At 29.4% G+C, this 26,633-nt stretch overlaps 2 protein-coding genes across 4 annotated transcripts in view; one reads left to right on the forward strand and one right to left on the reverse strand.

The window, feature by feature from the left end:
- Window positions 1-9,554: 9,554 nt before the first annotated feature.
- LOC101234869 (juxtaposed with another zinc finger protein 1) lies at window positions 9,555-10,628 on the reverse strand. Its single transcript, XM_065809945.1, has one exon. It carries the CDS (start codon window positions 10,575-10,577, stop codon window positions 9,717-9,719), a length of 861 nt encoding a protein of 286 aa, XP_065666017.1. The 5' UTR covers window positions 10,578-10,628; the 3' UTR covers window positions 9,555-9,716.
- A 1-nt stretch (window position 10,629) lies between these two features.
- LOC100199855 (nucleolar MIF4G domain-containing protein 1) overlaps window positions 10,630-26,633 on the forward strand; it is a 71,344-nt gene continuing 55,340 nt past the window's right edge. The window contains exons 1-3 of one of the 3 annotated variants that reach the window (XM_065809942.1): window positions 10,630-10,734; window positions 11,803-11,827; window positions 11,975-12,055. In XM_065809942.1, the coding sequence (XP_065666014.1) occupies window positions 12,022-12,055 (34 nt within the window). In that variant the 5' untranslated portion in view covers window positions 10,630-10,734; window positions 11,803-11,827; window positions 11,975-12,021. Of the gene's footprint in view, window positions 10,735-10,781; window positions 10,889-11,802; window positions 11,828-11,974; window positions 12,056-26,633 lie in introns of those variants that run through there. The other 2 variants (XM_065809943.1, XM_065809944.1) reach the window with 2 other exon arrangements.

Raw genomic sequence — 26,633 nt, forward strand, 5'->3', positions numbered from 1 at the left:
ATATCAAAGTTTTTATAATTTATCTTTTAAATGAAACCAATTATTACACTTTACAGTAACATAATTATTTTACTCCCTACTTGTTTTTTTCAACGTCAAAAACTGGACATTCCATAGAATGTCCAGTTTATGACGTTGAAAAAAACAAGTAGCAAGTGATAATAAAAACGTTGCTTTTACAAAAATAAACGTAAGCTTTAAAAATGTATTTTTTGCAAAGCTGTTTCTGTTGATAACTATGCACGAAGGTGTATCGGATGTGTAATGGAAGTTTATTGGAGCCGCAGGTTTAAATTAAGACTTTCAAATCACAGTTTATATATAACTTTTAATAAATGTTTTAGTTTAAATTTTTGAAAATCAAAACAAAGCTACCTTGATTCATATTCTCAAAATCGATAGAAGGCGCTGCGTTTTAACATTTGATCTTCGTTATAACTTCCTTTTAATGACTACCCAGTAAACATTGTTTTAGTTGATTTGCAGTGGATCTATATCGACATTATTTAGCGGTTCATTGGAGTTTTGCTAATCAATTACTTAGCGAACCATAAGTAGCAGCCGCTAGAAATGGCGAGGCGATAACTTTGCGAAAATTTAATAGTGGCTAATCATCAACTATCCATTTTTGGCGGCAATCACTTATGATCCACTAACTAATCGATGAGCAAAACTACAGCAATCCGCTCAAAATGTCTATAAATCTACTATAGAATGTTTGCTGACTAGCTACTGTTAAAATGTTGGAAAGTTATTTGCTAGTCATTTAAAGCGGTTGACACCAATGGTCCACTAAGTAACCGATGAGCAAAACTCCAATAAGCTGCTCAAAATGCTTATATAGCTCCACTACAAATCCACTAAAAAATTTCTTACTGGGTAGCTTTTAAAGAAAATAAGCAGTCGTGGAGTAGTGTTTTGAGTTCTGGCTCAGAACCAAGAGGTCCGAAATTCATTTTTCCACAGTGTTCTGCGGTAAGACGTTTTGGAGCATCATAATAACCACACAAACAAAAACAAACAAAAAAACACAGGTTTTCCAAAAAAATATTTAAATGGTCATTTTAGTACCACTCTCACTTAAATAGAAGTTTTAGAAAATTATATGATTTATTAGTTTATGAGTAATAACAGTTCACAAGAAAGTCATCTTAATAAGGATAATCTAGTTATGTTGCAATCTAGGTTATTATCACAATATAAATATGTTACAACCTAGGTAGATATCTAGGTAAGATGTACATGTTACATTTACTTTATATACTACATTTAATTAATAAACTTAATTAAAGTATTTTTTATTTTTGAATCGGAGTGTGGTGTCCGAATGCGGAGTTTTTTTAGGGACTCCATATTTGTGAGTACAATGTAACTATATAAGCTGTATATTTTTTTGTTTATTTGCTACTTCCTTAAGGAAATGGAAAAGACTTTTCTGGTGGCGGTGCTTGGATGCATAAATATAAAAATAGAATATAATTTAAAAAAATGTGTATCATGAGTATAATGTAACCATAAAGGCTGGGTAACCATAAAGTCGAGGCAAATCAAAAGTTAATTAAACTAAAATAGACAAGTTACAGTAATCTTGTGTGAAGTTGTACGAAGACTGTCAAAACAAAGTTTAGCTTTTGGTAAAATTGGGAATGCGTTTAATGATAATTTAAATCAAGTTTTATTTCAAGACACAATTTAATATTAAATCAGTTGGTTCTATTTCAAGGCACAATTCAATATTGAATCAGCTAAATCTATTCTAAGACACAGTTCAATAATGAAACTGTTGGTAAAAGTTACTGACATGCAATCATAGCAGATATTTTATCTAGAATTTTTCAAATTTCCGAAACAAAATAATTTAATATTAGAATATGAAGCTAGAAAGGTATTGTGAATGGTATTAAAAAAAATTAGCTTATTTTTGCTAATGGGTGACCCTATATATTTTTCATAAATTTCAAACAGCAGATTGTGCACGCTAATTCAACAATAAAAATAAACTTATTAAACGATTACTAAAATTAAAAGAATAAGAAGATAATTATGGACTTTGTACTGCAGAGCATATTGTTGATGTACTTTTTTCTTTGATTTTTTAAGATCCCAAGAAGACCTAGAGGTTTTGTCAGAGAGTACCACGGAAGAACATTTTTTGTTGTTTTATTTAATCTAAAATTTATCATAGAATCATATTCTGAAAACCATTTTTTAAAATTCAGTATGTAACTTTAGGAAAACAAACTTTACTGAACCTTACTTTTTAAAGCGCTCTTGACAACCTCCATAGCAACGGTTAAATTTTTACTTGGCCAAGAAATTCTCCCCAAATATAACTTTTGATACTGAGAAAAAGCTTGTTGAAATGAGTTATATAATGCATATATCTATTTTCCATTAATCAAAACATCTGTAAGATTAAAAGCAATAACTGGATTTCTCATAAATTTCTTCCAGTTTCTTTAAAACGAATTGCCATCTTAAAATTATATATATATCTAGGTATCTGTTTATGTTTATATAATTTAAACCTTATACTTTTAATGGGTAGAGAACGTGCGAAATTTGCTACTCAATACAAAAGAAAAAAAGATTTCATGGAAATCAATATACTTTAAATAAAACAAATTCAGCAAATACTAGTCTTCTACGAACAGATTCACAGAGCTCAATAAATGTATCTAATTCGAAGGTAAACCCTATTAATACTTCTGCAAGTTCTAATAAAAAAAACATATGTGGATACAGAATAATTGATAGCACTTTATTAGCCATTGTTGTTCAGTTGTTATGTTGTCCAGAATGTAAAACTTAATTTAGCTAAAAATGCAAAAAAAAAATTTGGACTTTCCAGCTCATTGATTATATTTTGTAAATGTGGTTTCAACCATGAATTTTTTACATCCAAGAAGTGTGGTTCTGAAAGTTGTAGAGCCTTTGATATTAACCAAAGGTCAGTTTATGCAATGCGTTCATGTGGACAAGGCCATACTGGCCTTAAAAGATTTTGTTACCTTATGGATCTTCCACCGCCAATGACTAAAAACACTTACATTAAAATTGTTCGAAAAATTGCTATTGAAGTTTAAGCAATTGCAGTAGAAACCATGTCTGATGCTGCACTTGAAATTATAAAAGCATCCCAACATACTACTGATGAACTCAATTTAATAAATACCAGTGTTTCTTGTGATGGTACTTGGCAACGTCGAGGTTTTTCCTCATACAACGGTGTTTATACTGCAATATCAATGATTACAGGAAAATTTTTGGATTGTGAAGTATTATCCAAATATTGCAAACAATGTTTTTTGATTATAAAGAAAAAAAATACAGACCCTGATGCATACAAAATGCTAAAAAATACTCATTTATGTAACCTCAACTTTACTGGCCCATCCACCGGTATGGAGGTCGCTGGAGCAAAATCAATTTTTGAACGATCTACTGAAAAATATAAACTTCGCTATACTGAATTTTGTGGTGACGGAGAAAATAAGGCATTTTCATTTGTTGAAAGAGTGTATGGTGATACAATAGTTTCAAAATTAGAATGTGTTGGTCATGTGCAAAAAAGAGTTGGCACACGATTAAGAAAATTGAAAAAGGAAAGGTGTCTAGGGGGTAAAGGAATACTTTTTTTTTTTTTTTTTTTTTTTTTTTAGTATTGTATTTGCCGATTGAAAATAATTTACACTCGTAATTTATAAAAACAAATCTTTACATGACTGGGGCTTGAAGAAGACAAAATTCATCTTATCATTAAGCCCCCCCCCAAAAAAATGCATATTCATCAAATAAAATGTTTTAACAAAATGCAAAAAATAAAATATATAACGTTTAAAATATTTAGTAATTCAAAGAGTATTTATATTTAAGAACTGATTAGTAAAATAAGATGATATATAAGTATTAATATTACAAAAAGAATTTACAATAACTTTTTTTAATAAAAATTGAAATTATAAAATTTTACAATATTTTTAGTAATTAGTATTTCAAATAATAAAACTTAAAAAAATCGTTTGTAAATTCAAAACTTATAAGATAAGAAATACATTTACAATAGCAGACTATTGTTTAGAATATTAAATATAATATTAAAGAGTAATTAGTAGGTTAATTTTTGTTTTTGTTTGCTAGTTTAAAAAGCTTTTTAGAAGAACTTTAATTCATTTTCATGTATCATCAGTAATTGCTTAAGTTTTGTTTTAAACTGGTTTAAAGAATAATTAGATTTCAGCTCATTATTTAATATTGTATTCCACAGCTTAGGACCTCGGTTAGCAATTGAGAATTTGGTTGCTGAATAATGTGTTTTGGATTGAATGTAATTGTTTTTTGAAAATCTGGTAGGGTATATGTGGTTTATTTTTTCAAAAAGTGAATTAAATAACATTGGTGATATTTTTTTATCAAGTTTAAACATGAAGATAAGAATATGGTAAAGGTTTAGTTTATATACATTTAGAATATTAAGTTTATTAAATAATGTTTGAGTGTGAGAGAAACGGTCTACGTTTGTAATTATCCTTATAGCCTGTTTTTGTTTACTAAACAGTTTTTTTACCTTTGTTGCGTTTGTGCTGCACCAAGCAACGTTTGCATAATTTAAGTAGCAATGAATTAAAGAAAAATATAAGTTTTTTAAACAAGATAGATTTAAAAACTGCTTGGCTTTATACAAAACACCTATATTTTTTGATATTTTATTTTCAATTAGACCTATGTGGTCCCTCCAGGTTAAATTTTCATCCAGAACCACACCTAAAAATTTTATTGATTGCTCTCTTTTTAATAATGCGTTATCAATAAAAAGATCAGGAAGTTTTAATGGAATATCTTGTTTTTTATGAAGACGATGGAACAAAGTGTATTTGGATTTATTGATGTTCAAAGATAGTTTGTTTGATTTGAACCATTGGGTTAATTTTTCAAGTTCTTTGTTTACTGTTTGAAATAATTTACTGATATCTTTACTAGAATAAAACAAGTTTGTATCATCTGCAAACAAAATTAAGTTTAAAATGTTAGAAAATTTATATAAGTCGTTAATATAAACGAGAAATAAAAGTGGTCCTAAAATTGATCCTTGAGGAACACCACAGGTGATTGACTTATATTCCGTTTTTCCGCTATCATATGAAATAAACTGCTTTCTATTAGACAAGTAACTATCAAACCAGGACAAATTAGTATTTATTATACCATAACTTTTCAGTTTGGATAGAAGGATTTGATGATTGACAGTGTCAAAAGCTTTACTTAAATCGATAAATACACCTAGGTAGATAAATACACCTAGACTTACTGGTGCAACAATTGACAGTTTGCAAAACTATTATGGAATTGCAGTAAGAACCAAAAATCAGTCTGCTCATGAAATGCGCGGTGCTATACTTGCTTCATTGTTTCATGTTGCTTCCTCAAAAGAAAATAATTATCACGCCTATTGTCCAAACGGTGAAAAAAGTTGGTGCCAGCACAATGTTGATCGAAAACATCCCAATCAACCTTCTCTCTATAAACCTGGCCCTGGTTTGCCACGTGATATTATTGAGTTACTAAAGCCAATTTATAAAGAACTTAGCTCTAATGAATTACTTTCAAAATGAATGCATGGAAAAACTCAGAACCAAAATGAGAGTCTTAACATGATGATATGGAACGAGTACCGAAAACTAAATTCTGTTCATTGTTACATTTGAAATTTGCAACATATGATGCTATTGCAAACTTTAATATTGGAAAAAAAGCATCAGTGATGACTTATGAAAAACTCAATATGATTCCAGGAACATTTATGATAGATGGCTGCAATTGAGAAAATAAAATACGCTTGTATCAATCGTCATACAAAAATAAATCCAATGTTAAGTTGCGTAGAAAAACAATCAGGGGCAATAAAAAGAACAAAAATGATAAGGAAAAGCAAAAACAAGGAACTCTTTATGCTGCTGGTAGCTTTTAAACATTTTGCTTTAAAATTTACAGACATTGTTTATTTTAAAAATATTTTTTGCATTTTTTTCTCTTTTTTAATTTTTAAAGTGTTTTTTTGCTAACTTCTATTTTTCAATCTCCCGTCACAGTTATTTCATTTTCTAGTAATTAGTTTTTAATCAAATTTTCAGCAATGATGTGTTTTTATATGATGTATGCAATCTACCAAAAGTTAATTATAAAATATTTCAGAGTTTGAGATATTGCTGTTTCAGCACTAAAAATTGGCTTATTTAAAAATCTTCATAATCCGTGTAGTGCTAATAATGGAAACTAATAGTCAGATTTAAAAATATTTGGCAGATTTTATAGATCAAACTGTTTTTTATCATTGGGCCAAGTTTTACTTTGAATACTCTAATAGAATCTGAGATATTTTTGACAGTGCGACGTGCATATTTTCCTATATCCGCTATTTTAGGTGATTGTCATGACAACATAACCACCAGTAATTTTATAAATCGATTTCGTTTAATAAGATCTTTCATAAGCTTAATTTTAATTTTGACTATAAGATTTCACTTCCAAGATATTTTTGAAGGGGGTATACCACCTTAACAAGAAGGTTTACGCTTTTTTCCTTACCGATGTTGCATATATGATGGGATACGCCAACAAACCATGGACCTCTTGATTTTGAAGCTAACACTCAAGCCGCTTGGCCAAAACTTTTTTTTTTAACTTTTGTTCTAGGTGCACCAAGAAGACCTAACGGTCTTGTCAAAGAGCACCGCAAAAGAGCATATAACTAGGAAGTTCAGCCTTGCTCTTTACTGATGGTGCAAAATATGCCTAGAGCTTGCTTCGAACCTATGATCACTTGCTTTTAAAGCAAGCACTCTAACCACTGCGCCACTCTAACCACTGCGCCACGGCCGCTGAAAAACGGCTATTAAAACGAAAATTATCGAGTATTTAGAAAGAATGCTCTAAATATAACAAAAAACTTATTACATCAGTCGCATAACTTTAATAGCAATATGTCTATGTAAATGGTGCACACGTCTCAATCATTTAGTACAACATAAGATTTTATATATACCTTGCCAAGCTCATAGAATAAACACACTTATCGAACATGGCTAAAATGCCATATAGAGTATGATTGATAGTTTTTTTTTCATCTAGTACCAAAAGTAAAGTAATATTGAATAATAAAATAAAGAATATAGAAAATAAAATAATAACTTTATTTAAAGCTAGAAGGACTGTAAAAACTGTTTTTAAATCTTTATACAGTAGTTTAAGTATTTGTTCAAATCATTTAAATAAAATTACCAGAACAAAAGCACCTAAATCTTTAAAAAAAAATTTCATTATTTTAACTTTATCGCATCTTTTAAATGATTTTTATGAAATGCATATAAACTTAAACCCTTAATTAAATCGCTAAAAAACAAAAAAACAAAAAAAAAATACGACTTTTGCATTCTTCATGGCAGTATTTTGATTTACTGAAACAGTGTTTCGATTATTAACTAAATTAGTAGTATGAACAATGCATAATTTTTTTTTTCTAGCTTTCTGGTTAAAGCTTTAAGCTTATACATTATTAAACAGTGTTGCGACATTTACTGCTGCTTTTACTAATCTTCTTTCTTTTGAAACGGCCCTATATCTAGGGCCCTATATAAACGGCCCTATATCTATATCTATAACTATATCTAGGTTTATCTAACAATAATTTAAGTTTGTTTCTTTTTAAAAAATATCTAAGAATTTCAGTCGAAGGATTCTCTTAACCTTTGGTTATTTAAGTAGTGATAGATTATTAATGTAGTGATAGGTTAAACTTGTTAGTTGATTTTTGAGCGACATTAATATATCATGAAAAAATATAAAAAAAAAACTTTTTTGAAAATTAAACTTTTTTGAAAAAAAATATTTTCATTTAGTTTTTCCTTGGTTACCACTAAAAGGTTGTTTCCAAATTTAACCAATAAACATATCTAGTTTGTTATATAATAAATAAACAGTGAAAAAGTTGTTATTTTATTCAAAAACTAACATCCCCTATCTCTTTTTACCACTGTGTTTAATAATACTCATATTTTATTTTTATTTTTATATTTGAGCATACAAAAAAAATAATAATAGTAATAACAATACAGGTAAATTTTTAAAGTCTGAAACCATAAATAAATAAATAAAAATGATCATTTAGATAATTTCAAAAATGAGAAGAAAATGAAAAGAAAAATTAAATTAACACTTTTTGAAAAACATGCAAACAAAAAAATTCATAAAATTTAAAAAAAGAAATTCGTTTTCATTAAAAAAACACAAAGTATAAAATAACTCTCTTTAATAAATAATATTTCAAGAATGCCATGTGAAATCGGCACAAACAAAAAAGATTGGAAATGAGTTTCCGAGATGAAAACAATTTATTAAATATTATTTACAAATAATATTATGTCAAATAAAAATCTTGAAAGATATTTATAAAAGAAAAGAATCTCCAGAAAATGATCATCAAAGAAAAAAAGTAGCAAAAGGCTGCAAGGATAAAATAAAACATAAAAGATTTTTAAGTTTTTATTAATTAATATATTTTATGTTTTTCCAAAAAACGAAATTAAGTCAAAAAAATTCACATATCCAGTTTGCTTTATCAAAATAACATTGAAAAAGTAAAGGAAAAATCAAAAAGAAAAAATGCTAAACAATAAAAAAAGATATTAAATAAAATTCAAAAATAAAGTATTTTTATGAAATATTTATGTAATTTTTAAATAAGTTAATAAAAAGTAATTATGCTGCAGCAAACAAGAAATGAATAAACTGCATATTTAGTATTACAATAAATTCATATATATATATACAAAATAATTTATCAACAAACTTTTCATGATAAAATATTGATAAAATATTGCAAAAATGCGAGGTAATAAATTTATGCAAAAGGTTTTAAAAACCTAATGATTAATTGAACAATTAAATATTTTTTTTTTATTGAAATGAAAAAACCTTCTGAATACTAATTAATAAATAACAAATTAAACTGTGTCAGATTTATTCAAGTTTTCAATTGAGATAAAAAGCATTTTAAATTTTTAGGAGTGGTAAGATATATATATATATATATATATATATATATATATATATATATATATATATATATATATATATATATATATATATATATATATATATTATTATTATTATTATTATTATTATTATTATAGTTAAATATAGTTAACTAGGTTATTGGCACCTACAAAAATATACCTTCAGCATAAATGCAGCAAAAATAAAATTTTAGAACAAATGTTTAAAAGATACTATTACAGCTCAATAACTTTTTGAGTATAATAAATTATCCAGAAAAACCTCCACAGAAAGGTGCATTGGCTCACTGATTTCTCAGTGATTGCAAAATGAATGCAAAGCAGTTTGATGAATAAATCAAAAAAATTAATATAAAGATCAGAGCTGTATTTTGCAAGCCTATTTATAATATAAAATTAAATTATTAATATAACGCTCCATCTTTCCGAACTATACATTAAAAAAAAAATGATTATTATAAATAAAAAGCAAATATATTAAAATAAAATATTTTTAAATATGAAATGCCCAAAATCTATTGAATTGAACAAAATTATTATTTATGTTATAATTTACTATTAACAAACCACAGAGAAGAGTAGCTTTATATACACATGATATATACAATATATATAAATATATGACATATATAAAGCTACCTCAAACTAGCTCACAAGATTTTCGGGTGAAGGAGGTGTATGAGGTTGATAAAGTTCTTCAACAGGATTTAATTTCATAATTTTTGCTTGCGGTTGTTTAAAATTGTTATCAACTCTTGCATCAAATTGTACAGGTGTATATGGAGATAAATGATTTTGAGTTGTAGGTCCTGTTAATATATGTTGAGTGTTTTGATGATGTCGCATTCCACTTTGACTTTTGTAAGCTTTACCACAATGACATATATAACTTTTTTTAATTTCACTAGATAAACCTTCTTTTTTATTGTGCCCATTTTTTACATGGTATTTTATTCCATTAATATTTTTGTAGCGCTTAGAACAACCAGGAACAGTACATAAAAACCGCTTTTTACCTTCACTATCCTCTAGACATGTAAACTTGCCTTGTAAACTCTCATTAGTTATTGTATTGGGTAGAGAAGTTGATACGTTTATTAAATTAGAGTCTGTTTGTACTTTGATAGCATTGATATTATTAGCAACCCATGACTGACAAGAATCGTCACTTCCAACGTCTGAGAAAACATCACTTTCATCCAAAAAGCTGTCTAAACTGTCACTGTATAATTCGGAATTGTTTAAAGATGGTTTCTCTATTTCACATGATCGTTTTAACTCAATATCGGAAGGTAAAGTAGGTCTAGCTTTCCTTAAGTTTTCGGAAAAAAAGCAGTTAACATAACTTAAAGCGATTGCAGGTGGTTGAGAAAGTTCTTGCTGATTTAAAACAATAGGATCTCTTATAATATGAAGATATTCAATATGGTCAATTAGGTCAACAAGCGAACTAAACTTCTTTCTACAATTTTCGAAACGGCAGATGTACTTGTAAAATGCAGCCATCTTGAAACCATAACTCTTGTTTACTAAATTGTTTCGCTTTAAATCACGTGACATTGTTTGGTCTAATGAGTAAGTAAATTGCATAATCGTGCATGAATAAGGTCGTGCAATAATAAGCGCATGAATATTTTGCAGAACGTACAAAGCACATGTGGAAGTAATAAATTTTTATACTTAATTCATGTTTATTTATCATTTGAATTTATTGTAGTCGTCAGATGACCTATAGCCGACATTAGTTTTAATTACTCATTTTACACAATCTAAGCATAAAAAAATTTATATTGTAAAGTATCGTTTTAATTTAAAAGGTTAATTATGTATAAAAGAGCTAAATTAGTAATTTAATGCTACTTAACATGTTTTGGTAAATGCCATTGAAAATGGGGTAACCGGTCACCAAGTTTGAATAATTTTTTGAGCTGTCCCCAACATTTAATGTAAAGGCGTTAAGTTACTGAGTTTCAAGTTATTACTACTTTACACTAAATATATGTTCATCGACAAAGTTCAAATTATATGTTATGTTTTAGTGTTTGAAAGACTATGTACTACATGTGTACCATACAAAAGTAGACAAAAATCTATATTTTGCAATGGTATATAATTTCGCAACTAATTACAAAATAAATTTAAACTATTTGACACAATAAAAGTTCTAGAATCAACTCTGAATCTTAAAAGAAAAGGGATTTTACAAAAAAAGTAATATGAAGGGGATTGTAACTTTAAAGTTATTTCACTATAGTTAAACTTGCTAATCATAATAAATAATTTAAAAAAAAAAACACATTCACAGCATAAACAATCATGAGATCATTAATCCCCATTATGGTGGGGATTAATGATCTTATGATTACTTTTGGAGGCTTAATGATCCCCACTATAATTGATGGGATTGATGGTCCCCACTATGGTTATGATCATTAATCCCCCCCCCTAATGATCCCACAGTGGGATCAATTTTTATAAATCGTTCCTATTTGATGTAACCTCAACGTAAACCTCACTTTTAATAGGCTATTAAATAAAGTTCTTTAAATTCGATTTTTATTAGGTTATTAGATAAATCTCCTAATATACATGGGTTGGTTGTGCACCTTTCTTAGAAACTTAAAATATGATCAAATCGTTAAAAATGTGATTACTAAAATAATAATTATTATTAATATAGTTAGTTTTAGAGCTAAAATATATTTCTAAATAAAATTTCTTTGTTATTTAGGCAACTAACTTGTTAAGATCAGCAGGTATCTTTTGCCACTATATTTAAAGCTCTTCTATTTAACAGAATTTTTTACTTAAATAATTTTAATAATGTTAATGGAAAGTAATTAGCATAACAGTATATTATAACAATAATATTTTTACTTTAGTTTTTACTACTTCTGATTTAGGACATCAAAAAGTTGTAAATTATTTCAGAAAATGATATAATAAAAAAATGAGTCCAACTGATGAAAGAATTCTGCGAGATGGTAATATTTTATAAAACTTTTTATTCTTTTTTGTGAAGAAAAACTTTTAAAGAGTTTAGAAACCGAATAGTAAAAAAAAAAAAAAAAAAGTTTTAAAACTAAAAATATAAAAATATATTTGTGTACAAAATTATTTATCCTTGCTAGTCATTTACATATCATTATGTAAACCCTTTTAATAGCTAAAAAATTGTGCAATTTATTTTTTTATTTTGTAACTTTAATATTTATACATAGCTGTTAGCCAAGAATATATTTTCTACTGTTTTTTGTTCTACAAAACATTGGGATATTTTAACAAAATTGTACTTTTTTAAAAAAATATCTTTCCTTTCAACAAGGCTACAAGTAACCACTATTAGAGTTGAAAGTTATTTGAAGAGGAAGAAGTTTATAAAGCAAGATAATGATTAACAGATAACTTAAAAGATTACAAACCATATGAATCAGGTCAACAAGATGAAGGGAGCATATTCTAAAAAACTGATGTTTGAGAAAAAAGCTAGATGAATAAGAATTTTTGGGGCACTTTTGAACAGCCACGGTAAAAAGATAAGACTTAATTAAATGATAAGTAATGCAAGAATAAATTTAAATAGATGGCACTAGAGACACTAGCTCTTTAGAGCAGTGCCCATTATAGTATTTATAGAAAAGAGAAAGAGAGACAGTATTATGACGATGTGACAAAGATTGAAGGTTGGCTGCAAGATCAAACTATATTTACAATGCAATTTTGCACTTTGTTTAAAAGAGAGAGGGCATCATTCTAAGATCTGCTCCAGATATGGCAACAGTATTCCATACAATGACAGATTTGAGGTTTATAGAGATAAAGAATAGAATCCGGAATAAGAAAGTGGCGAACACAATAAAAAGATGCAACCTTAGCAAATGCTCATTTTGCAATCAATTTGATATATGGTTTCCAAGAAACATAGAGGTATGAAACATAGAGGTACATAGAAGAAGCAAGAGGTAATCCTAGAAGATGAAGAATAGGTACTCATTGAGTAAATTACCATTCAAAAATATCTAAATCGTTGTGATAATGATTAGCTAAAAAATGAGTTTTATCTGAGTTAATTGAGTTAGTTTTTTTCAAGCTCAAATGCCCCCCCCCCCCCAATTAACCAGAGAGTGTTGGCTTCTCATCAAGACAAGAATAAATGGTAATATCATTAGCGATGAAACTACCATTTATTCTTGTCTTGATAATAATAAATAGTTCATATTGATAAGAATAAATTATTCAATGCCAACTTGGATATGAAAATATCTTGGAGATTATCAATATAAATTAAAAAAAGTATAGGACCAAGAATAGAATCTTGAGGAACCTTTGAAGTTATTCATTGAGCACAACTTTTATACTACAATTGGTAAGGAACGATTCAATAGTCTTGAAGGCTTTACCTGATATACCATAAGAAGAGACCTTATGAAGAAGACTAGCATGTCAAACTTTATCAAAGGCTTTAGAAATGTCAAGAGCGACAACCTTAACCTCTCCACATCGGTTATTACCATTAACAAATCAGCAGTAGAATAAGAAGATCGAAATCAATATTGATGATCAGAAAATAAGTTATTAGATTCAAGATGAGAGATTAGGCATTTGTAATTAAAGACTCAACAAGTCTATTGAGTTAGTTTGATGTTTCAGATCATTCTTTAGAGTTTTTGAAAATAGGGATAATAAATAATGCTTTCCAGAAGGCTAGAAAACAAGACTGAAATGCACTTGTTAAATTTTTAAAGTTTTAAAAGTATAGATGACAGCTCCGTAGATCTATAACAGGTAGCTATAATCTATAACAGGTATGTTGTCTGGATCAAAGCAGGAAATTATTTTAGATACATTTGCTGGTACTAATAATATGAATGTCAATTATGGATCAACCTGTTTGATCCATTACTTGACATTCATATTATTAGTAACTTTATCTTTATGTAAGATGACAAAGTCTAAACCATACAAGAGAGGTGGAATAACAGATTTGTCCTTTTTATAGCCACTTTTAAAGTTTCAAGAACTTAATTTTTGAGATGAAATCCGTGGTTGTGACCTGAGAATAGCGGGCTTTGGCATTAGACAAAACCTTTTTGCAATGGTTTCTGGCAATAGTAAACAAGCGTCTGTTTTCTGTAGAATTGTTTTGGCAACAGGCATGGAAATAATGGTTACGATTGGAAATTGCAGTAGCACAATTAGAGGAAAACCATGGAGAAGAGTGAGGCTTGACTTAAAATCGTAGGAAGAGATGAAAAGTTGCTATACTAACATGAATTAAAGAAGTTATACAAAAAGCACATTGTCAGTAGAAGGACAAAAGATTTCTTCCCAAGGGCCATCACAAAGAAAATTGCTGAAAGAATCCCAGCTCTAAGGTACTTTTAGGTACGATGCTAGGGGGATGATGAGGAAGAATGGGATAATAGTTTTAGAGAGGTCAAACCATGATCAGAAGCACTTAAGGGTAAATGTGGATCGGAAACAAGACATAAGTTGAGTAGAGAAGGTAAATGATTTGAATTGTCTGGAAAGTGAGTTAGAAAGTTGACTTTTTGTGTTGGATTTAGAAAAGTAAAAGTTGTTGACCTTAACCCTTGCAGAGTTATTGACACTAGAACCAAGCCATTCAGTGTGATGAGTATTAATGTCACCAACAACAATGATATTGCCTGAAAGATAAAGAGAAAGGGCCCGGTGATTTTGATTAGAAATAATATCAAAAAGATGTAGGAGAGCGATAGAGAACAAAGAGAAAGACATTAGAGTGAAGTGGTGCTAAATGAAAGCATATAAAAGAGTAGTCTGTGGATTCAAACCTAATTTACTGACAAATAGGTGTGTTTTTATAAATGTAAATCGCCAGGCCAAGCATGTGACTATTGGAGTCTTTATTAAAGGAAGATAACCATTAACATTAGGATTACAAGATGAGACAGCCAAACTCAATTTAGTCTCACAAAGAGCAAGTAGGTCTGGTGAAGTTTGCCAGAGATAAAACTCAACAGAAGAAAAGTTACTTCGAAGACCACAAATATTAATGAATGATAGATTTGAAGAACTTAGAGATGATGGTGGTTTTTTCTGTTTTTATATTTTTTGATAGTTGTTTTTTAAATGTGTTAAATAACTTGACTCAAAGCGCAGATAGTACTCAGTAGACTATTTAATAGTGTAAGCATTTGCATCATTATTATTGATAAAACTTTAGCCGTATCAAAGGGCTCCCAATGTGGCCTAGACAATGCACACCAAAAGCATAAACAGTGACACCACCCATGTGCCACATGGTACTTTTTTGTACTCTGGTAATTTACAGCTATTAATGGAATCAGCCTCTCTGAGAGCTACCACAGAGTTCAGAAAACCTGGCTACTAGCTGTCCTCAGAACCTTAAAAATGAGTTATAGAGCTGGGTACACCTTTAAAATCATTAGGAGATAATAGAATGAGTTGCCTAGTCATAAAAACAAAACATAAAGAAGGAGTGCAGGGCTGGTCTGCAGATAGAATCTGTTTACCCCAAAGTCTTTGCCTATCAGGCTTTCTCCTAGTAGCCAGATTCATTTAACATCTACCAAGATGTTATTTGAATCTGGCTACTAGGAGAAGCCTAGCCCTCAGGGCTCTTGGTTGAGTAAAGGCTAGAGATGGTGTGTATTTTTATTGACTCACCATCTCTAGCCTTTACTCAACCAAGAGCCCTGAGTTGTATTAAGAGCAGGTGGTGTATTAAGTCAGAGTTGGCATCCACTAGCCTTTGCCTAAAAAAGAGTACCCTACAAGGCAGCAGGACATGAAACAGGTTGCACTGGATTACATTTTACCAGTAGGAGGATAGTCTGACCTGATATAAATACTTTTAAAAAACAGGCCATTGAATTTTGGGAATTTTTAACCTATTTGGATCTCTGCGGTATACATGGTGTTATTGAGCTGGCTAATACCCTAGTATGTATGAAACTCAGACAAATTATTTACAAAAAGGTTTTTTCTAATCCTAATTTTTTTTTTTATTTGTTTAAATTTTTGTATTTTTGGTTTTACTTTACCTGATTGCCCTTAAACATGAAAAATATTATATTTTAATTTAATGTTATAAGAAAAATAAACAACAAAAGATTTTGATACAAGATAGTAAATGTCAAAAAGAATTAAAACTATAGAAACTAAGAAAAAAATAATAATTTAATGTTTTACTAATTATCTAATATTATTATTGTCATTTAAAATGTTATTATTTATCTTGTTGTAATTTATATATAAATTTTTTAATAGGTTTATAATTATTAATAAATTTTAATAAAATAATAATTAACCAATAAAATATTAAAAAATATTAAATTATCTGAAAATATAAGGCCTAAATTTTAAATTTAAAAATTGTTGTGTGCCTCAATTAAGTTATTTATTTCTAAACAATAATAATCATGTAAGATATGATTTTAAATATTTAATTATTAACAGAGTTGAATGTTACGATTAAATAATGAAGTATTTATATGTTTCTCTAATGTTTTTGCAATATGTTTGCAATGATATACCTTTTTTTTGCAACCTCATTGCTGTGTACCATTGTTATTAGGTAAATAATCAATACAAAGGTATTAAAAGGTAATATAAAAGATGAATTAATAAGTTACAGCTATTTACAAAATAAGTTACAGTAATTTAAAAACTCTAAACAACTAGAATTTGTCTATCACTTTGTTGTAAATTGTTTTTATTTTACCTCAATTCTAATATTTTTATGACTTGTAATAGGAACACAGCTATTTATAAAGCATAAAAGTTTAACAGGGCGTATTTAACATATTAACATATTTTTATGGCTTTAATGATTATACAGGGCAGTAATATAAGGACTGAGTATTTTTATTGTGGTACTACCACTAGGATGAAAGTTTTCCAATGTTTTCAAGCTCTTCCTGAACACACCTATAATTAAGTTAAGGATTTGTATAATAGTTTTTATTTCTCAAAGTTAATTTCATAACGGCTAAAGAGTCTCACCTGATATTAATCTGTATCATATTATCAGAGTTAAATATCAGGAGATATCAATTGGTTTACATATCATTATGTTCTTTTGTCTTTTTGGTTTGTTGTCTTTTTACCTTTTAATCAGAAATTAATTTGTTTTCCTTTTTACACAAAAGTTTATTTGCACGTTTGCTAATATGCTACCTTGCTGGGCCAATAAACTAAGAAAAGAAGTTTTATTCTAGTTGAATTAGCCAAGTTTAACTGTCTTAAAATTATATTTTATTAGTTAATTTTGGTTAAGAAATCAAATTGAATTTTTTTGGGGGTTTGGGGACAAGGAATCGATCTAATATGCAACCCTTGAATTAGGGTCACCTAACTGTAAACCTTTGTGTTTAAGGTCAGCAAAAAATTCGACCTCTATGTTTCTATGTTGTATGGTAAAACCTTTGTGTCAAGTATTTTTTACTGACCTAATGCTAAATTCTAAAAATCATTTCTTTTGATATTTGTAGTCAATTTTGTAAAGATTTATGTAAACATAATACAAAGAGATCGAATTTTGATACCAAGCTATTATTTATTGACACTGAAGAATGACATTTAAAACAATATATTATCTGGTTTTCTGAAATGTGAGTGGAGCTGTTGGATGTATTATTTGGGTTATAATTATTAACTAACTTATCTTTCATGTAAAAATCTTTTTCTCAACGTTTTATAATTTGTATTTAGTTTTTTAATGATGCTCCTAGTGTGTATCAAAGTACCCCACCCATGGAGGGTACTTTGAAACAAACTTCTCACAAGTTTAATCTGTTATATTTTGGTTATTTATAAATTTAGTTTCGTAGGTATAAATTTGCTCTACAAATTAAACCAATCGCTTAAAAAATTGTTACAAAGCAAAAAACAAAAGTGTGTCACGGTGCCCCACTTCTCCCCTATTTATATCTAACAAAAATTCACTTTTTTTTTAACCATTGCTTTATACTAGGGGTATTCCAAAGTTAGATCATTAAAAAATTTCACTAGCAAAACAGCAATTTCTTGCAGACTATAATAAAGAAATACAAAACTTTTTATTTTTATTTTTTTATTTTTTTAATTATTTGATTACTTTGTACTGGCCTCATCAATTTTTCAAAAAAAACTTTATTTTTCTAAATTGCATAGTATACCTTGCAAAATCAAACTGAGTACTATTTTAACAAAGGAATATTAATGTATTTTAAAGCATATAACAAAAATAATAATTTTTAGGTTTATTTTCCGGCCTGGCACTAGCCTTGTAACCATTGTCATTGTCAAATGCTGAGTTCAATTGGGGATACCTTTTTTTAGGTATGTTGGGAAGGGGGGGATGTGGGAGATAAAACCAGTGCCGCAACAATTATTTATAAAATATCACTTTGTTTGTATTTACCTGGTTTGGTTAAGATAAGGAATTGATTTAAAATATCATCTCATTGTAAAAAGCATTTCTTTGAATGCATCATTTAGTGGTGGATGAATTTTAGTTACGCTAAGAAAAACTTATTTTAAATTTAACTAAACTTTTAAGTTGCAAATAAACTATTTATAAATATTTAATGAAAATTGTTTTAAGTATTTTAAAAATTTAGCAACTATATTTTAGTTTTGATAGTTATTAAAATGTATAAAATAATTTAAACAATTTTTAATCAGTATTTACAAATAGCGTAGTACTTGTAAAATGTTAATAATTTTTACAGTGCTTTAAGGCACCTTTTAAATAAAAGAGATAATTACAGTAAACTTGATTATTAAAAAAGTATATAATTAAAAGAATTATGATTCAAATATTTATTTAAAAGGCTTTTTTATTTTAAAAAAAAATCATTAGTATTTGTAATTTATGTTACATTAAAAATAAAATAAAAAGTTAAAGATATTTAAGTTTAAATATAATTAAAACTTTTAAGTTATTTTTTTTTTAAATTAAGTTTTTTATTAAGTTATTTATATTAAACATTATAATTAACTTTTATAAAGTTATTTAATCGTTATTTTTATTATTATTTTTATTAAAGTCAAAAAGGATAAGAAGATAAACAAAACTTTCTGAAAAAGTTTTCATTTGGTTTTTTCGTTTTCCTAGTAAAATAAAAAATAAAATACAAAGCTAAAGGTCAAAAGTTCATTCTTTCAAAAATTAAGTTTGAGCAATTACTTAATTGATAGTAAGACTGAAATTTTTACTTTTATTTCTTTGTTAATATTAATAGTTAAATCTTCAGCCAGTTGCCAACAAGCAAAAGTTAACTTTACTCTTTTTTTTTTTTTTTTTTTTTTTTAATACCTCTATGCTTCCAACAAGGCTGCAAGCCACAAATTAAAGTTGGAAGTTACTGAAAGAGAAAAGATGAAGATTGTAGAGCAAGATAACGATTAACGGACGACTTAAAGGATTGCAAATTATATGAATCAGAAAAGCAAGATAAAGGAAATGAATTCCAAAGAGCTGATGTTGGAGGAAAAAAACTAGACGAATAAGTGTTTTTGGAGCACTTGGGAACAGTTACAGAAAAGGGATGAGACTTAATTGAATGACGAGTAATGAGACGAGAATGAATTTTAGTGTATGGCACGAGAGACGCTAGCTCTTTAGAGCAGTGCCCATTATAGAATTTGTAGAAAAGAGAAAGAGAAGCAATATTACGACAATGTAATAATGGTTGGAGGTTGGCTGCAAGAGCAGGCCCAACTATGTTTACAATGCGTTTTTGCACATTGTCTAAAAGAGAAAGGGCATCATTAGAAGATCCGCCCCAGATATGGCAACAGTATTCCATACAAGGCCAGATTTGAGATTTATAGAGATAGAGAATAGAATCCGAAGTAAGAAAGTGAGAACTTGATAAGGGGATGCAACCTTAGCAGATGCTAATTTTGCAACTGATTTGATATATGGTTTCCAAGAAAGATTGGAAGTAAGAGTTAATCCTAGAAGGTGAAGGGTAGATAACTCATTGAGTATATCAATCATAAATATAGGAAGATCTAAATTATTGCGATAACGATTGGCTGAAAAAATTTAAGCTTTATCTGTATTGAAGTTCATCAGCCACTGTGAGCCCCATGCTGTAGCAGAAGTGAGATGCTTTTCAAGCTCAAATGCTTCCCTCAAGCGATCAGAGAGTGTTAGTTTCTTATCACGATAAGAATAAATGATAGTATCATCAGCAAACAATGCCACCTTAGATGTGAGAATATCTGGAAGATCGTTATTATAAATTAAAAAGAGTATAGTGCCAAGGATAGAACCTTGAGGAACCCCTGAAGTTACAGAATAAGTAGAAGAGTGCTGTCCATTGAGGGCAACTTTTATACTACGATTGGAAAGGAAGGATTCAATAATCTTAAAGGTGTTGCAAGATACACCATAAGAAGAAAGCTTATGGAGAAGACCAGCATGTCAAACTTTATCAAAAGCTTTTGAAATTTTTTTTAAGAGCGATGGCCTTTTTACCTTTATCTAATGCACGATAAAACCTATCGGTTATTACTGTTAGCAAATCAGCTGTAGAACGAGAAAAGCGAAACCCATATTGATGGTCAGAAAATAAGTTATTAGATTCAAGATGAGAAATTAGGTGTTTGTTAATTGAAGATTAATTCAAGATGAGAATTTAAGTGTTAGTTAATTAAAGAAAAAAAAACCTTGCTTATGATTGGAAGAAGACTAATGGCACGGTAGTTAGACGAATCAGATCGCTCTCCAGAATTTTTGAAGATAGGGATAACAGATGCCGCTTTCCAGCAGGCTGGAAAACAAGACTCTGATAAGCACTTGTTGCATAGTTTTGAGAGTATAGATGACAGCTCTGGAGAACACTTCTGCAAGACAATAACAGGTATGTTGTTTGGGCCACAAGCTGTAGAAGAGTCTAGGCAGGAAATCACTTTATATACAGAAGCTGGTATGATACAAATGTCAAGCAATGGATCAACCTGTTTGTTGGCTATATCAAGTAGAACGCAACTAGTGGAATCAAGAGATGGTATTGATGAAAAGTTCTTAGCAAACAATTCAGCTTTGTCTTTAAGTGAGGTGACAAAGTCTTTGCTCATATTATTGATACTATTAAAGATTCTCCAAAAGTCACAAGAGCCTAATTTTTGAGATGAGATACGAGATTTCATGACCTGAGAATAGCAGGCTTTGGCGTTAGACAAAACCTTTTTACAATGGTTTCTTGCAGTAATAAACAGATGTCTGTTTTCTGGAGAATTCTTTTGCTGATAAGTATGGAAATAATGGTTTCAATTGGCAATCGCAGCAGCACAATGTGAGGAAAACCATAGAGGAGAGTGAGGCTTGACCTGGAATTGTTGAGATTGAACAAAAGATTCCATGCGAGCCTGAATCCACATTGTTATGTAAGAAGCACATTTATCGACAGGAAGACAAAAGATTTCTACCCAAGGACCATCACGAAGAAAATCACGGAAAGAATCCCAGTCACCTTTAAGGTAGTTGTAAGAGGTACGATAATAGGGGGATTCAGGTGATGAAGAAGAATGAGATATTAGTTTTAGAGAGATCAAAACGTGATCAGAAGCACCTAAGGGTAAATGTGGAGAAACTGAGCACTGACTAGGATCAGGAACAAGACAAAAGTTGAGTAGAGAAGGTAAATGATTTAAGATGTCTGGAAAGCGAGTTGGAAAGTTGACTATTTGAGTTAGGAATTGAGAAAGGCAAAAGTTGTGGGCTTTAATGGCTGCAGAATCACTGACACTAGAGCCAAGCCATTCAGAGTAGTGAGCATTAAATTCACCGACAACAACTATATTAGCTGATGGATAAAGAGAGGAGGGGGCTTGGTCAATTTGATCAGAAATAACATCAAAAAGAGTGCAGTCTTGATATGAAGAAGAGCGATATAGAGCAAAGAGAAAGGCAATCGAGTGAAGTAGTGCTAAACGAAAGCACATGAAAGAATAGTCTGTGGATTCAAACCTAGTTTCACGACAAATGGGTGAATTCTTATGAATGTAAATGCCCAGGCCAAGCATGTGACTATTGGAATCTTTACGAATTAATGGAAGATAATCATCAACACTAAGATTGCAAGATGAGACAGTCGAACTCAAATTAGTCTCACAGAGAGCAAGTAGGTCTGGTGAACTTTGCAAGAGATAAGACTCAACAGAAGAAAATTTACTTTGAAGACCACGAATATTAGTGAACGATAGGTTTAGAGAACTTGGTGATGATGATGGTTTTTTTGTGTTTTATAGTTTTTAGTACTTTATTTATTTTTAAATTAGATTGAAGAACTTGACTCAAAGCATATATAGTACTCAGAATACCGTTTAATAGCCCAAGCAATTGCCTCATTACTACTAATAAACCTTAAGCCGTAACAAAGGGCTCCAAATGTTGCCTCCGCAATGCACACCAAAAGTACAAACAGGGACACCATCCATGGGCAACATGGAACTGTTAATAATTTGATATTTTTCAGCTGTTGATGGAATCAGCCTCTCTGAGAGCTACCACAGAGTTCAGGAAACCTGACTACCAGCCGGCCTTAGAACCATAAAACTGAGTTTTAGACCTGTACCCTCATTAGGAGATAATAGAATGAGTTGCCTAGTCATAAAAGACACAAGCAAAACCCATGCATTGAGTCAAGAAGATCCAGCATTCAACATCCTAAACTGGAATCAATGTATTAAAAATACATCTGCGCCAGCCTAATAGATGAAGAAGGGGTGCGAGGCTGGTCAACAGATAGAATCTGTTTACCCCTTAAGTCTTTGCCTAGGAAACCTTCTACAAGACAGTAGCTGGATGCATTTAACATCTGCCCAAGATGAGTATTTTTATCGAGACACCATCTCTAGCCTATTCAACCAAGAGCCCTAAGGCAGGGGGTTTTTTAAGTCGGAGATGGCATCTTCTAGCCTTTGCCTAAAAAGGCGTATCCTACAAGGCAGCAGGATATGAAGCAGATTGTACTGGGTTACATGTTACTGGTAGCAGGATAACCTGACCAGACTAATAATGAATATTTTAAAATCATTTAATAAAACAAATTTTTCATACATTTCATTATCTTAAAATTGAGTTTATAATAAGTTTCAATTCTTTTTTTTATATATATAACGAATGTTCTGTTAATAAATCATCGATTTGGATTAGTTACCTTCAGTTAGTAAACTGCTGGAGCCCCAGCTAAAAATGAGACATTTTGAAAACCTGGCCCCAGCAAAATTGTATGATTTAGCAGGGGTTTTTCAGCTGGGCTAGAAATAAATTTATAATTCTTTATATATTATAATTTTATACTTACATTTACTATTTATTAAATTCTGGAAAGTATTTATGTCAGTATTTAATAAATAAGAGCAGATACAGTAAAAGGGTGCAACTGGTTGAATAAGAAGCCAAGTAAGAATGAGTTTTGGTTTATTGTAATAGTGATGATAGCTCGTTTAAGCATTGACCATGATTAGAGAAACAGCATAAATAAGGAAGGCTATAGCCTGCTACTGCTGCTGATGATGATCATGATGATGATGATTATGATAATGATCATCATGTTGATCATAATGATGTTTATAAATGCATATATATATTTACAAAATCATATAATCAAAAACATATTTTAAAAAAAAAGTACTTTAGGATGTGTAAATGTTTATGCAGCCCCGGTCCCAAACCCGGCCCTGGCTCCGGCTATATTTTATCAAACCCGGCCCCGGCCCTAGTCAAAGATCAACTCTGGTCGTTTACTACCTTCAGAATCAATGGAATGCCATTATTTTTGAAGGGATTTAAAAAGCTGGTTTTCAGGGCCAACAGTGGCCTTGCAACCAATAGCCTTTCCCAAATGCTTGATTTGGACGTGATGATGGCAGGCCTACATCAGTAAAGTATTGCCAAGGTCAGATCTCAGTCTTAAATGCATAGCATTCTCACATACTATACTTACCACAGTTAATATATTATCAATATTTTTGTAACCTAACATAATTGTTAAAGGACTTAAAAAATTCAACTAGCACATTTAGTAATATGGTTTTTAAATAAGTGCAATACTGGAACACTTTTTCAAAAGGCCACAAATTATTTTAAACTGGTTTAGGTCAATGCCAGAGTAAATGCCTGGTGCATCTAGCAGGTGATCCTTGGTTTCAAATCTAACAAGTACGCAGATCCTGTCTTTGGCTTTGTCACAGTGTTCATTTATAAAATCTTTTTTTATTTTACCATCAAAATGCAATTCAAGCTTTCCGTTTTTGTGATTAATGTGGTACTGCAATAACTTTTTTAACTTTTTAAAATTGTCATCAATATCTATTTTTCATTATATATACACTTGAATATGAAAGAGACAGCTTATCTGGATTACTTCCTCTTTCAATAACATTTTGCTTTTTAAAATAGTTATCATTTAAATCATAGTTTTAATAGCGTACCTTTTAGTGACGGCTAATTGTTTTTGTCCAAATATCAATTCCACAACCACTAGGGTTTTTAAGAAATTCTTTTGTTTCTGTGCAATGTTTGTCTGAATATCTATCCCAAAATGCTTTACGCTTCTGAAAAAAATTATTACACAAATGGTATGCTATAGAAAATTACTAAACTTACTTAGATTTTATGTTTACAAAACATCTATCATTAGAGGTAGCAGAGCAAACAGCGCTTTTACAGACTTTTCAACTAGAAAATTATCCTTCATTCTGGAGCTCTAATGGCTTTTTTTGGCTATTCAGATCAGAAACAACTAACACCACTGTCAACTGGCTGACTCTTATTCTCTTATTGTTGTTCTCATTTTTAATTCTATTAACAATTTAAATGATTAAAATTAAATATCATATCTAATTGCCATTTGATTAATAAAAGGTTTTATAAATATTATGATAACTATACAAAGAAAATAATAACTATACATTGTATAGTTATTTGTATTACTAAGAGAATAACTGTCACAAAATAAAATGTTTAGTTTTTATATTAAACTTCACATACAACTCTCTACAAATGTTCTATTATTATGAAACAAATCTTGTCTAACTTTTATTTATATGATGCAATCTTCAAGATTTTGTCATTATTAGCAAGAAACATGTTTAACAAGAAAAAACATAATTGAATCAACATTAGAAATAACCAATATAGGTAAAGGGACCCCTTTCTTCCTTTTTAGGGGGTTAATCAAATAAGACTATTAATTATTATGTTTCTATAACTTATTTAGGCAAACATAAAAAAAATCAGAGCTCTATTTTCATCAGGAGGTCCTCCACCATAAAAGCCTGGATTTTAGTGGTTGGTTGATTGCGACCAGTAAAAAGTATATTATGCAATTTATAAAAGCAAAGTTTTTTATGAAAACTTTTGGCCAAGGTAAGGTAAAAAAAAAAAATTCAATAATAAAAAAAAGTTTTGTATTTTTTTGTTATAGTCTGCAAAAAATTGCCTATTTGTTAAGGAACATTTTATTATGATTTAACTTTTGAATATAGTGAATATCTTTATAGTGGAAATAAATGTGAAATTCAAATTTAAAAAAATATTAAATTTCATCAGTTTAAACTATATTTAAAAATAAGTTTCAAGAAACCAAATTGTTTTATAAACATGGTGGTTAGTGTTTTTTGATGATGACATCTTTGCTACTTTAATAAGTTAATAAATGCTCCATAATTTAATTTTTATGTTTTCCATTTTATTTAAAAAATGCCTATATTTTTCAAGTTCCTGTAGACAAAAAAAAAGCTCGAAAGTTAAATGCAGAAGTTTAAAATGCTCCTAAAAGTGCGCTTGATAGATTTGGCATTTGAAAAGAACAAGTTCTCAGAATCTGTATTGACAAGAGATCAAACATGATAAAAATGACAAGTGATCAAACATGTAAAAAATTTTAGAAAAGTTGTGAACTTTTCATAAAAATAACTTGGTAAAGAACACAATGAAAGTGTAAATGAAATTGAAGATCGGGATATTTTAGGTATTCTTAGTGAGGCTAATGATGCTAAATTGTTTAAACAGCAAAATGATTATTACTTTGATGAAATTTTTTCATTAATGTGAATACCATTCATATTAAATGTTGCAGCGGACATACACTTCAGTTCACCGTTGCGAATGCTATAAATGACTCTGTAATCAAGGAAATACTTAAATGTGCTTGCAAAGATGTAAAAGCCTGTTGTGCTTCGATTGCAATAGAAATTTAAAAATATGCCAAACCTTTTAAAGTAATCAAATTTGTTTTTTGTATCAAATATGCATTTTAAATATAAATTGATAAATTAGTACTTATTTCTATTTTTAAAACATTTTAATATACTCAGCAGTTTAAAATGCTCAATTGTCTTTTACTGTAAAGTAAAATTGTTAAAAAATATCTGGAAGGAGACTTGGTAGTCCAAACTTATCAGAAGAAACTAATGGAGGAGTTAGAAAGTGTCCTTAAGGAACCCACAATTGTAACTTGAAAATTTCAGTTTGAGAACTTCACTCCAGAACCCTTTGTTTATGTCTGTGTTAAAGAAACAGTTAATTGAAGGTAATTTCTAAGGGTCTATGTG

The sequence above is a fragment of the Hydra vulgaris genome, chromosome 11 (assembly GCF_038396675.1).
Source record: "Hydra vulgaris chromosome 11, alternate assembly HydraT2T_AEP".
Taxonomy (NCBI): domain Eukaryota; kingdom Metazoa; phylum Cnidaria; class Hydrozoa; order Anthoathecata; family Hydridae; genus Hydra; species Hydra vulgaris.

Excerpts from the sequence above, each read along its gene's own strand:
- LOC101234869 (XM_065809945.1), bottom strand. The coding sequence starts at position 10,577 with ATGGCTGCATTTTACAAGTACATCTGCCGTTTCGAAAATTGTAGAAAG.